Below are 13,770 nucleotides of genomic sequence, written 5' to 3'. Positions count from 1 at the left end.
CAGAGTGATAACGTATTATCCCCTTAATGGGTTGCAGCAATGAAAACATCGTAAGCATATAATAATAATAATAATAATAATAATAATAATAATAATAATAATAATAATAATAATAATAATAATAATAATAATAAGGAATTTTTCTGAATTAATTAAATTACTTTGTGTAGGCCTACCACCCAAAATTAGTTTATGTTACTACTTTAGTCAACACAAAGAATAACCCTATAACAGATCAGATTTTTTAAAACAATTTTAATGTAGTATCACAAGCAAAATACATTATAACCAAATAATCAATAGAAGCAAAAATAAGTACACATACTGTTGATAAGTCCTCTCGTGCTTAAGTGGACCATACGAAAAAACATATTATTCCTTACGATTTATTAGGACATACACTTTTGAAAGTGAATGCCCAATGTTCTGACCTACACCCACAGCAACTATCGAAAATAAATAACGAAATAACAAAGCGCTTTATATTATAGTGTGATCCTCGATTAGGCGAGTGTAGCGAACACGTTTTTGCGTTTTACCATTTTGTTCTCGTACCATGTGGCATAGTCTTTTCTCCTACATTACGTTACTTTTACCTTCTCTTTTGTTGACCTCTAATGTTTGGGAGGTAAGGCAAAACTGATTTTTACTGATTAGCAGCTGATATTAATTCATTATAGCCATGCTATTTATTATCCATAAGATGGCGCAAAATTGTTTTCTTATTTTAAAGTGATCAACACTAACAGTCCTCCAAACGTTATGCCGAAATGATCATTTTCAATCTAGTAAAGAATTTAAGGCCTATTATAAATTATTAGTCTACGGTCATATGGAGTGTGATTGCAATGTAGTTGGCTACTGAAATCAGTTGCGCTTTTGAAGGCTATTAACTTGTGCATGATGCAAATTGGAAAAAAAAAATCAGTTATAGTGATTATTGATATTATTCAGGTTGTTTAAACTATTGATATTGTTTACGCAACTTAAATGTGACGCAGACACGGCACCGAAGGGTCCTGGCGGTTGCAGGTTGTGGCTGTGGTAGAGGGTGGGAGGAGATCCGGGCCAGTAGGAGAACCCCGACGGACCAACACCCGGAGCAACCAGATTGAGTTTGGAAATGCCTGAAAACTGGATGGGAGCGAAGTTGCTCTGGAACTTATAAATTGCTTGTTCAGTTGTAGAGGGCTGGCACACTTGCGCCAGGCCGTTAAAGTCAAATTTGTACGCGTAGCGCTTTCCGTGCACCTTGGTCATGATGTTTTTGTCGTAGTAATAGCGCAGAGCTCGGCTCAGTTTGTCATAGTTCATGTTCGGTTTACTCTTGCGTTCCCCCCACCGCCTGGCCACCTCGTCCGGGTCTATGAGTTTAAACTCTCCATTGGTCCCCTCCCAGGCGATGCATGTCATATTGGCGCTGTCAGACAGCAGCTCCAGGAGAAACTGCCATAGCTGGATTTGTCCACTTCCTATAAAATGGAAGCAAAGTAGGCTTACATGTAGCCTATAAGGGCAAACAAGGAGACCGACCTTTTGTCATCAATATTATGTGAGGATGAGGACACTCTTTAAAATAAAAGTTCACTCTTCTAAAAACAGTGTTAGAGTTCTTGAGTTGGTTATATGGTCATTATAAATTATTCAGTGTATTGGTTGCTGCAGTCTTAAAAATAAAGGTTATGTATTAAACATCCATGGTTCTTTGTAGTGTAAAAAGGTTCTTTTTTAAATATTAAAACGCTATTCACATTAAGAAAATGTGGTAGGCCTACTTTATTTGTATTTAATGATTTATTTTTATAGGCCTATTTATAAAATAAAATAATAAACGAGCAGTGTGTGTATCTAACAATTTTGCGTAATGCACATAATAGCTATTTTTTTTAAATATGCACAAAATTGAGAAATCACATTCATCGCAGAACTCACCTTTTTGCACGCCTGTGTTGATGGGGGTCCAAGAGGAGCTTTTGCTTTCCTTCAGAAGATTTTCTGTAGGGTCTGGAAGAAAACGTTTCAAAAAGACGTCTGACAATTAGAGTTCATATTCTAAATGTACTGTGAAAATGTTGGAGTAACAGGAGTAAAAACGCTACAGATGCATGAAACATTTCCCCCTGTTTGTGTATAGGCCTATTTGTAATAATTTTAGAGGAAAAAACACGTCATCTACAAATAACAATTCGCAATAAAAGAGGTTAAATAGTATGAGTATCGTCGTGTTGCTGCTCAGACTTCAGCGCTGAGGTCAGGAAACGCGTCCAGGAAAAAGGATATCCGATTTCCGACAAAAGAGGACATGCGTTCCAGATGGAGAAGTCAGAGACACCGGCGACGGTGCGCAGCATGCACCCGCAGACCCCTGGCATCGCCCTATTTTTTTCAGTCATTTCAGCGGTTTTCTCATTTTACGCACAAAAAAAAAGACTGTGTACCTGAGAGATACATGTTAAACATAAGGCTTCCTCCGCAGTTCTGTCGCATTGTGGTGCTGGTGGTGGACGTGAAAGGGTAGGCTTTCATTGGCGCAAAGATTTTTATTAAACTTTATCTCAAAACTGTGATCTGGAATAAATGTGAGACAGATTGAAGTTTCCAGGCAACTGTCACAAGCCCCATCTCTGAGACAATATTCAGACAGCAATTTCCTTCGGTGCATTGGTTTAATTAAAAGAGCAATTTACCTCTGTCATCCCTCCCCGTCTCCACAATAAAAAGGAACCGATAGAAATTCGGCCTTATCAATCCACCATCAAGGTTTAATAAAGTTTCTGCGTTAAGATCAGAGTTTCTATGGAGAATTGAAGTGTTTGACATGGAAACCGGTTCAGATCCTCTTTCTTTTCCGCCTTTTTACCTCTTTGCAAACAGAAAGGCCTGTTCCATGTTGGTTGAGAATATTTACCTTTTAACCATGCCTCAGTGCGCAATGGTAAACAAGAACATTTTATCCCAAACGTATGTTGCTTTAATACGCAATAGATGGTATTGTAAACCCTGTGCCCTGCCTCATAATCGGTTCAGTTATACTGTTGCATAATGCATTTGGTTTTGATAAAACAAAAAATGTTTTTTTTTTAATCATTTTTTTTTTTTATTGAATATGAACATGACAACATTCTGGTCTCACTCTTAGAATTGAAGGTGTTTAAAGGCTCTTCATATTGGTTCCCATCATATAGGATCATTTTGTTTATTACTTTCAATTAATGTTGGTGAATTCATTTTTCAAATGTTATGAAGCTTTATCACTAGATGCAATTATTTTCTACTTATATAGAACCTTTCTGGCATAAAAGTTTCTTTAAAATTGAGTAAAGAACCATAAGGCTCTATATAGAACCCCACTGAACCTTCTATATATATTTTTGGATAATGGCTCCAGCTCATATGGGGAAACTTATCTTTTATCATGACACCTTTTAAGTCCTTGAATTCCATGTACCTTTTTACAAACCACAAACTATTGTAAATGTAGATAGATTTTGAATTTTTTTTTTTTTTTTTTTTTTTTTTTTTTGGTTGTTTAATTGTGTTTAAAAACAACAAAACAGATTAGGTTCTCATTTACTTTACAATAATCTCATACGACACTCGTAGACCAATGAAGTGACAAAAAACGACAAAGACAAAGAAGGTAAATGCTTTATTATCTCTTTTTTTGTGTGTCGAGCAAACATGTTAATGCTGTCAATCTATACAGGGGTGTGTGTGTGGGGTTTTTTTTTAATTATTAACTAAAATGGGTATACATATTTGTTTGAAAGTCTCATGACCATGAGGTCAGGTAGTGCTGGTGTGTGATTACACTGTATTCTGTATATTTAACCTGTATCAATAACACACACCAACACACACACAAAAATAATCCCAGCAGCAAATTTTACTGTGAGAGTAGCATCATTATTAACACAAGCACACATTAATATCACCTGGTCATCTTGTCGTTGTTTTTGTCGTGTTGTCTCTGGCGTCCCAGACTTGCTTTAGCTGCCTGAGTCATTAAAGAGTTCGCAGGCAACTTAAAACAAGCCTCGGATGCAAGGCAATGCACGAGTTCGTCCACTCGACATATTTCATGCTGGCCTTGGACCTTCTGATGAATACATTCGATACACTTAAATGCAGTAGTTAAAGAAAAATGCAATATGCTAATCAAAATAAAAATGCAAAGAGAAAGGATTAAATCTGGAATAAATTTGAAGATATAATGATAGCTGTAATTGGCATGCACTGCCTGAATCCGCGGATTCTCTTGTTCAATTAGCTAAATGCATACATGTTTAAAAAAATGGTTAGCCTACACTTTATTTTAAGGTGTCTTTGTTACACTATGATTATACATTTAAGTAATGTAGTAAAATTAAGTACATGTACTTACTATAGGGTTAGGATCAGGGTTTGGTTTGGTTTGGTTTAGGGTTAGGGTTAGTTGCATGTAATTATGCATAAGGCTAGTTATTAACTAGTTCTATAAACTATTAACTATAGTACTATAGTAACTAACATGGCACTGTAAAATAAAGTGTTACCAAAAAAATTATCAGAATTGTATTTGTTTGTTTTAAATGTTTGTACTTTGTTTATCATTTTCAGTTAAAATTATTAAAATTAAATGGTGCGATGGGGGATAATAATTAATTTAACAGTAAATTCGATTACCAACACCATAAAATCAAATGTGCACGTTTCATTCGGCGTTACGACTCTCCCCGGTAGGGGGTAAGTTGTAACAGCTGCACTCTTTATTACTTTTTGAATTTAATTTCAGGTCAGGAATCGGTAATAGAATTCTAAACAAATGTATTGTGTAGCAGTCGAACTTTGGAATATTATATCAAAGTTTGAGAAAGTTACACAGCACAAACAACATTGTTTTTACAAAGAACATGTTGTTTAACCTTGAAAAACATGTATTCAACCCTGTTAAATACGTTATATATATTTTAGACTACTTAAATAATATTAACTAATGTTATAGTTTTATATTGAACGTTTAGTTTAATTAATAAAACATTTGTACAATGTAGTTTTATAAGGTTGATTCATTACTGTCATTTCCTTCTAAATAGGTTACTTATAGTGCCGGTCTGTGCCCTTTAATTATTTCACTTACCCCGTCCTGTTATGTCAAGACTGCTGCCTGTCTCAGATCCAGCTGCTTTCAGCACTCGTGTCTGTCTTATAACCACTAAGAACCAGTACTACACTTTTAATCAGCGCGTAGGGGAATGTGTATGTGTTTGATAAAGGTGTGTACAGTTGAACATTTTATTAGGAGATCCTGGACTGGGTGTGGGAGCGAGTTTTCAAACAGCAACTAGCCTACTCATCTGATTCTGTAAGTGGGTGTGTGTGTATAGCCAAATACTGGTAGAGTCCTGAACGGTTACAACACAAACAAGCAAGAGGCGGAATCACACCCGGATCCCAGTGTTACAAGTGTTCATTTGATTGGACGAAAAAGAAGCCGCACTTTCTAGCATTGCATTAGACCTCGGCTGTTTTCATCAATGAAAAACTTTATAGGCCTAGTCAAACAAAAATATGTACGACATGCATTTGAGCCTCAAAGGTCAGGACCTCGGACAGCTCCAGACAAACCCAAACACGTGAGAACTATGTAAACATTTATTTATTAGCAGCACTTTTTTATATATTTCTAGGAAATATGGGACATAAAATAGTATTTTATATATATATATATATATATATATATATATATATATATATATATATATATATATATATATATATATATATATATATATATATATATATATATATATATATATATATATATAAAATATAGGCTATATATATTATGGATGCACGATATATTGGCCACCATATCGCTATTGGCTGATATATGTACATTTTTAATGTTATTGTTATTGGTCCAAAAAGAAAATTTGGCCAATATATTAAAGCCGATAAATAATGTATTATTTCTTTTCAGCTGAGACTCTTCAGATGCAAACTGTTTGACCATGATGGTTTTGAATTGCTTGAAATATGATTGGAATTACTTCAAAAAGAAAAATACAGTTAAGATCAACATGTGCAAGTCTGTCATATAGGCTACATAAAATTATAATGAGAACATCATAATTGTGTGCTTGGGACATGGCATTTGTCTCTCAAAAATTATATAAAAATTTGGATTTTAGACTTATCGGCCAATATATCAGTTATCAGCTTTTAAATATAAAGAATATAAATATATGAATATACTGTATGTATTTTATGTTGTATAAACATATATGTAAATATAGCTGAAATCCCCCAAAACAGGTCCACAAAGAACAAATAATGAGGCACTAACTTACTCATGGTCTTGTTTATTAGAAATATCACAGTCTCACATCCCCCGTGTAGGACATCATTAAGCAAGACTTGGTGGTGTTCGGCCGGTGTAAAACATCCTAATTGTTAAATATAATGAAGTGGCGTATTCCTCCAATGAAGTGTAGTCTATCCCAGATACCCCAAAATTTCTGCATGATTACATTTACCTTGAAATGTATGAGGCCTGCTATAATTACATAGCTTTAAAAAGCATAAGACCTGCTTGTTTTTTTACATCAAGAATTACCACTTAGCAGATCCACGATTTGAGCAGAGAAGTTATGTTATATAAAAAAGCAAGGAATTGCCACAAGCACTCTTTTACCATAGTTTAAATAATGTCTTTATTGCCTATAGTAATGACACGGCATGACATGATGTGTACATAATGGTGTGGGGTCTTATTGCTGAATTCTGCGCATAGACTGGATCTGATTGGTGTGTGCCTGGGTGCCGTATTCATTGTAGCATCTGTACTCTCCTTGGCGTCTGTCTCTCTCAAAGATGTACTGATATCCACGGTAACCAGGAAACTGATAGCCTACCCAGCTGCCAGAGAAAAGGGCAAATCTCATTTATTGCACCACACACCAATAAGACTGTGTGCAGGGAGGTGCTATACATTACGTAAGTGATGCAATATTTGTAACAAAGAAATCGAGATCCTCTGTAGACATTTACGGATAATCAAATGTATTGCAGACATTAAAAAACAAAATGATTAAATATAGTTATATTTATACGGTTATGTCAGGTGGTTCATATATAGAACCTTTATGGATCATCAAACTAAATTTGATGAATTGTTTGTAAACATGCTTTATCACTAGAAAAGTTTAGAAGAAAATGGTTAAACATGAAAGTATTATGCATTTAAGACATTTCTCCTTACATAGAACGTTTTTGGCTTAAAGGGTTCTTTACAACTGAGTCAAGAACCCTAGGATTCTATACAGTGATGTTGTTAAGGGTGATCAGGTGACTTACGCCCCAGAGTTGACTTTGATTGAGGGAACTTCCTTGCTGCACCAACCCATGGCTTGGAGGGAGGGATAGTCCTCACACATCTCAAATTTACGTCCCATGAAGTCTTCACACTCATAGAGGGTAATCTTACTGTCACTGTGGTTCTGTCGAGGAAAGGGTGAGTATGGGAAATTAGATCACGCCAGGATGACTAGGAGGATATTTGTTATGAAGTAAACCGAGTGTGCCGTTTTAACAAAGAGATTGCTGAGTTGATGAAATAATTTTTGACGTAATGGGATACACTTACAGCACATTTAATAGGTCTGAAAGAGAGCATGTGCTCTGTTCTGTAACTGCTGTTGCCACTCCAGGCCTGGTAACAGGGATAGTCTCCTTTCTCTAGGATAAACTGCTGGCCCTGAAACTCAGGATACTCGTACCCCACCCAGCTGAGAGAGGCAGAATGTCACAGTCAACACAAACCATGAAGCCACATCGTTTTACATGGCAGCGATCGCTGCTGATCAGGACACAAAGGCAAAAGCAAACACGATGGTGTGGACTGAATGAGCGGCTCTGTGTTCTTTTATCAGCTCATCTGTCATCGCAGACAGCCACAACACAGCCGGCAGCTGCCAGCCGCACACACTATCTGCTATCTCTCTGTCATTGTTCTAGTTTGTATAAATATATAAATATAAAAAAAACAGCATTCAGAAATACTGTTTATAACAATTAAATTGGGGGGGTTTGTGGGACATTGTGCAGATGGCTATCAAGTATTTTCCAAAATGTATGTCAAGTTGCAAATAGTCACTTTAATTATAATATAGACATATATAAAAATGTAAATAATAATTTAATATATATATATATATATATATATATATATATATATATATATATATATATATATATATATATATATATATATATATATATATATATATATACATTAATATATTGTGGTGGCCACAAGTGATGCCCAGAGGGGATATTTGTTTTTGTTTTTAATGACCCTACAAGTTTGATTAAACCATCAAAATATCAGGAAAATATTTAATATTTTTAGAATATTTTAAATATGAGGGACGAACAAAACACCTATTTTTCTGTTTAAATTATTTGGCAAAAAAAGGTAAACTTCAACTGCAGGTTTTATTTAACTATACAAAAAATGTTAAAAGATAAAGCATACATTGTATAAGCATATTTTGTGTTCATAATTTCTTTGTATGACAGCTTGGCTAAAAATTATGTCGGCACAATTTTACGTTTCAATGTTTTAAAACAAATAAAATAATTGACTCCAAGCACAACTGCTTACAAAATACTTAACAAATATTTGAATAATATTTGAATAAAGGATGAAGATGTCAATTTTCCTATAGGCCGGACATTACTTTTGGCCACTACTGCATACATACTGTATATAATATCATTCAAAACTATGTCTCTTAGTCTCTTATGCTCACCAAGGCAGCATTAATTGTATTTATAAAAATTAAGTAAAAACATTAATATTGTGAAATATTGTTATATTAAAAAAACTGTTTTCTATTTGAATATATTGTAAAATGTAATTTATTCCTGTGATGGTAAAGATACATTTCCAGCATCATTACTCCTGTCTTCAGTGTCACATGATCCTTCGGAAATCATTCTAATATGCTGATTTGCTGCTTTGATGAATAAAAACAGCATCTATTTGAAATAGAAATATTTTGTAACATTATAAATATCTTTACTGACACTTTTGATCAATTTAATGCACCCTTGCTGAGGGTTGTGCATCTATATTTTATATCTGTGCGCATTTTATCTCACTGCATTAATCAATCAAAATATATCTCGAATATTAAACATGGCAGTCATATATCCTCTCTGCTTCACCCTTTGCACATGGAAACATCCAGAGTTTACACTTACGGGCCGTTCTCCACCTTAATGGAGCGAATCTTTCTGAAGTTTCTGTCCAGAATGTTCTGGCACTCAAACGTGAATTCACAGCTCTTGCCCTGGAAGAACTCCTCCTCGAACACAGTCATCCTAAACTTCCCCCTCTGCTCCAACTGCTGCTGCGGATTCATGGCTGCTGTCGATCACCGCGCTCTCTATACCAGGAAAAATGAGGAGAGGAGAGGGGCATAACCAAGACCACAGCGTGAATTCATGCACCCATGTGAAACATTCCTGGGTAGATTAAGTGAAAACTGATTCCTGGATAAAGTTTTGACAGCATTTGTTGCTCAATAAGACCCCTTTCTCTCTCTGTCTGTGCTCTTTATCATTGTACAGGAATCCGATGTTTCACTTTGAGGGCTAAGACAGTGGCATACTCACGTACTGAGGTGGGACAGATCCAGTATAATCAATGTGGTGGCCAAGCCCTTGTCCAGTGTTTTTATAGCGCAGGGCCCCTCATTTAGTGCAGAATGCGCATCAGGCCTGCACACTCAGCAGCAGCCAACAGAAAAACCGCATTAGCCTTCACTATTGTGGAGCCCTGTGCGGCCTATTGTGGAGGTCTTAGACCCACTGACTCATCAAAACGCCACTCTCTGCCCCCATGCTGGACCCTTGGCTATTTACAATGGCCATGCTTTGACACGAGACTTTGATTGGATAGAGCGGATAATAGCAGAATTGTTGGAGATTAGACTGAGCCGTCCGTGGTCACTCTCTGATGCCTGCTTGTGGATGCTCTCCCTGGGCAGAACTGGCTGTTGTTGACCTATAGGAGAACTTCTCTTCCACTTTTAATGTTCTGAAAAATAATCATATCAGAATACTTGTCTCTTTTTGTTTCAGAGATCATTTGACCCACAAAAAAAACATTACATTTGAGAGAGTATGATTCAAAAATTCTCAACAGATAACCTTTTTTAATCTATAATAATTTCAGCTGTTCAGATAAATTGGTAATACAGCTGTTTTAGTACAATAAATAACAACTTCAGATAATTACATCGTAAAAGTAATTTCTGAAATGTGATAAGCACAGTCAGATTCGTCATATCAGTTGAAAATTATTATAATTTTCAAACTCAAACTGAAAAATAGTCCAGTGGTCAGCCCTTCTGAGGACATCTTGTGGTGTGATGCTTTATTGCATGGCCAGTAGGCCTGGATTTCAGTACATTTTCATGACCTTTATCGTAGAGCATTAAGTTGTATTATTCATAAACCTAAATTTATTACAATTAGGTTGGAATCAAAACCCTATAAAATATTCTAATCAGCCAAGGCATGAATATTATGCGCATGCATGCATATGTGATTGGTCTCACCTTTTAGGCGTTGTTTGCGTAAGAACAGGTGCTGTAGAGATGCAGGGCGCACAGCTGTTGGTCTGTTATCCTGATTTGACAGATCTGAGCTCACCCTCATTTTCTTAGGATAGCCACCATCCCAACATCCCGAACGGCCCTGATACACAAAAAAAAAGAGAAATAATATAATTATAATTAAGTTGCATCCATACCTGACGTAAAAATCCAGGCTATATATAGTATGTGTGTGTATGTGTGTATATGGGTCAATGACATGACGTATTTTTTGTGTCCGAATTCATTATTTTCCTAAAAGAAATTAAAAAAGAAATACATGTCACATATCAAATTGATCTACAATATTTCCTTTATAAGATACTCTTTTACATTTTTTGTAAAAGTAAAAGTATCAATTCCCGCTGCAATTGCAAAATGAGGTAAGAAATATAAATGTAAACCATAATATAATGTTTACAAACAAACAAACAAACAAACAAACAAACAGAAAAACTTATGGAAATTTGTGTTCTGAACACACAGAAAAGTGTCCATTTATATGAATTGGACTAAAAGGGCAATACATAGAAAAGGGAAAGGGAATTTACCATGTGAAATGCATTTTACAAAGATTCATATGTATATTGTATATGTACAGTATATTGTTTTAAATAAATATATGGTCGCACCACCTGAAATTTTCTTGGTGGTAAAATGAGAAATCCTGTTTAATAATGAATTAACGCTTATTTGTCATTGACCCATATATCAGAATCAGCTTTTATTGCCAAGTAAAGGGTTTATGTACAAGGAATTTGTCTTGGTGTACAGGCGCTTTGAAATAGTAAGAAAACAGGGGGAAACAATAATAGACATCTGTAAGGTAAGATAGTAAAGTGAAAGAGATAGTTTGAAATGAGAAGCATAAATAAGAAACTATAAAGAAGAGAAATTGGTATAAATATAAACAATTTAAAAGAATAAAAAGACACATTTGTACAAGACATTGTACATTGGTACAAAAAGTATGCATTAAGAAGGTGCAGCATGTAGATTTAGGGGTAGGGTTAGTGTAAGGGGATTGAATGTATAAAAAACATTACATCTAGTCCCCACAATTGTAGTGAACCAGACGTGTGTGTGTGTGTGTGTGTGTGTGTGTGTGTGTGTGTGTGTGTGTGTGTGTGTGTGTGTGTGTGTGTGTGTGTGTGTGTGTGTGTGTGTGTGTGTGTGTGTGTGTGTGTGTGTGTGTGTGTGTGTGTGTGTGTGTGTGTGTGTGTGTGTGTGTGTGTGTGTGTGTGTGTGTGTGTGTGTGTGTGTGTGTGTGTGTGTGTGTGTGTGTGTGTGTGTGTGTGTGTGTGTGTGTGTGTGTGTGTGTGTGTGTGTGTGTGTACAGTACAGTATAAATGTACAGTATAAAAACCATTACGTCTAGTCCCCACAAACAAAAAGTAATTATGACATGACATACATTCAGACTATATATATATATTTATTTATTTATTTATTAAAGAATGGGTTAAATTGATTTAAATTGATCACAAGTATAATGTATAATTTTAGATTTTTTTTTAACACATGCTGTTATTAGTCAACAAACGTATTCTTCGTCAAAAACATAAAGCAAGACAGTTGTGTTCAACATTGATAATAATGAGAAATGTTTCTTGAGCATCAAATCAGCATATTAGAATGATTTCTGGTCATGTGACACTGAAGACTAGAGTAATGATGCTGAAAATTCAGCTTTGACATCACAGGAATAATTTATGTTCCTATATTAAAATAGAATACGGATATTTGTATTAATATTTTATGATATTCCTGTCCTTTTGGTACTGTGGTATTTGTTTAAATAAATGCAGCGTTAATGAGCGTAAGAGATGACGAATTGATGATATCATCAGATGATGATACACTGTAAGTGTGTGTTCCATGTACATTCCAAATGCAAAAACAAGGTGTAACTGTAAGAGTGATTTGACATGCAAATCAATCCTTTGCAAATCAGAAAGTGTGATGCTTCCGTCTCACTCCAGTATACGGTGTCATTGCTCAGAAAAGCAGGATTTGACATATCATATTTCCTTTGAGCACGAATTGAACTGTAATATGGCCACACTTTATTTCGATGTTAAGATGAACTTCCTGAAATATATATTTTTTAATGTTTATTAGTGTTGTGTGTTGTGTCCAGCACCATCAATCCCTATTGCTTTCATTGTCATTCATTTACTTTGCCAGTTTACAAACAGGTGTGAAGGTGCAGTGAAACTGGTCGGTGCTATTTGAATAGTTAGTGTGGGATGACGTTTCCTTTAGGGTGCCATGGAAACTAATCCTTCTAAGGGCAAATGTGGACAGGTCCAGACAGCAATAGTGCAGGTGACATCTGCTCAGATAATGTCCTTTATGTGTTTGAGCACACAAGCCGGGTGCTTCATGCAGAACATGGCCATGGAAGACAGAGACAGACATTTCCATCTAATCTACTGCCAAGGGCAAGGAAAAAAAACATAATTTGCATGTTCAACTGTAACCCTTTTAACTGCCACATAGCCAACAGGCAACTCCTGTCCAGCAGGTATAGATGTTTGCCAAGTGCTTTATGGAATAATGCAATAGCCTATATGCTTCATTCAGAAACAATTGTATTGTGTCTGTAGCAACATAAGCGGTAAATGTATTAAATAAAATAAGGTTACACTTTATTTGAAGGTGTCCTTGTTACAGTGTAATTATACATTTAAGTACTGAGTAATATTAATTAAGTGTACTTCCTAGGGTTAGAATTAGTTTTTTTGTATAATTAGTTGCATTATGCATCATTTGTTATTATAGTAACTGCATGTAACGTGTAACAAGGACACTGTATAATAGAGTGTTACCTATAATAAAAAAAATGAGAAAGCATTTGTTTTTTTCTGTTTTATTAACATTTCTGAATAACGTAGCTTAATAACCTTATGGAGATTCAACATGCATTACCTTTTCATTATGAAAAGCAAGTCAATTATATATTTAGTTAAGATATTTTCATATAGCCTACAATTGGTTCTTCAATAATGAGGCTTCTCTTCAGCTTAATGGAAATATTTTAGTATCAATAGGGCTATACTGATTATTATATGTATAGCCTATTGTTCTTAAAATACAATCACATGGTCAAATAAGACGAAAA

The 13,770-nt window shown here is 35.1% G+C and overlaps 2 protein-coding genes across 2 annotated transcripts; both read right to left on the bottom strand.

The window, feature by feature from the left end:
• Nucleotides 1-246: 246 nt before the first annotated feature.
• Nucleotides 247-5,205, bottom strand: fev (FEV transcription factor, ETS family member). Its single transcript, XM_079821208.1, has 3 exons — nt 5,120-5,205; nt 1,933-2,004; nt 247-1,472 (listed from the first exon to the last, which is right to left on the bottom strand). Exon 3 carries the CDS (start codon nt 1,411-1,413, stop codon nt 925-927), a length of 489 nt encoding a protein of 162 aa, XP_079677334.1. The 5' UTR covers nt 1,414-1,472; nt 1,933-2,004; nt 5,120-5,205; the 3' UTR covers nt 247-924.
• Nucleotides 5,206-6,752: 1,547 nt separating this feature from the next.
• cryba2b (crystallin, beta A2b) lies at nt 6,753-9,410 on the bottom strand (the record flags this gene model as incomplete). The annotated part of the gene is made up of 4 exons (XM_079821361.1): nt 6,753-6,900; nt 7,339-7,481; nt 7,628-7,769; nt 9,250-9,410. 4 exons carry the CDS (start codon nt 9,408-9,410, stop codon nt 6,753-6,755), a joined length of 594 nt encoding a protein of 197 aa, XP_079677487.1.
• Nucleotides 9,411-13,770: the final 4,360 nt, after the last annotated feature.

This window comes from Gobio gobio, assembly GCF_949357685.1.
Source record: "Gobio gobio genome assembly, chromosome: 7".
Lineage (NCBI taxonomy): Eukaryota > Metazoa > Chordata > Actinopteri > Cypriniformes > Gobionidae > Gobio > Gobio gobio.
Note: the sequence above shows the minus strand (reverse complement) of the source record. Positions and strands in the feature narration are given on the sequence as shown.

Coding starts and splice junctions, on each gene's coding strand:
- fev (XM_079821208.1), bottom strand. CDS start 1,413: ATGACATGCATCGCCTGGGAGGGGACCAATGGAGAGTTTAAACTCATA.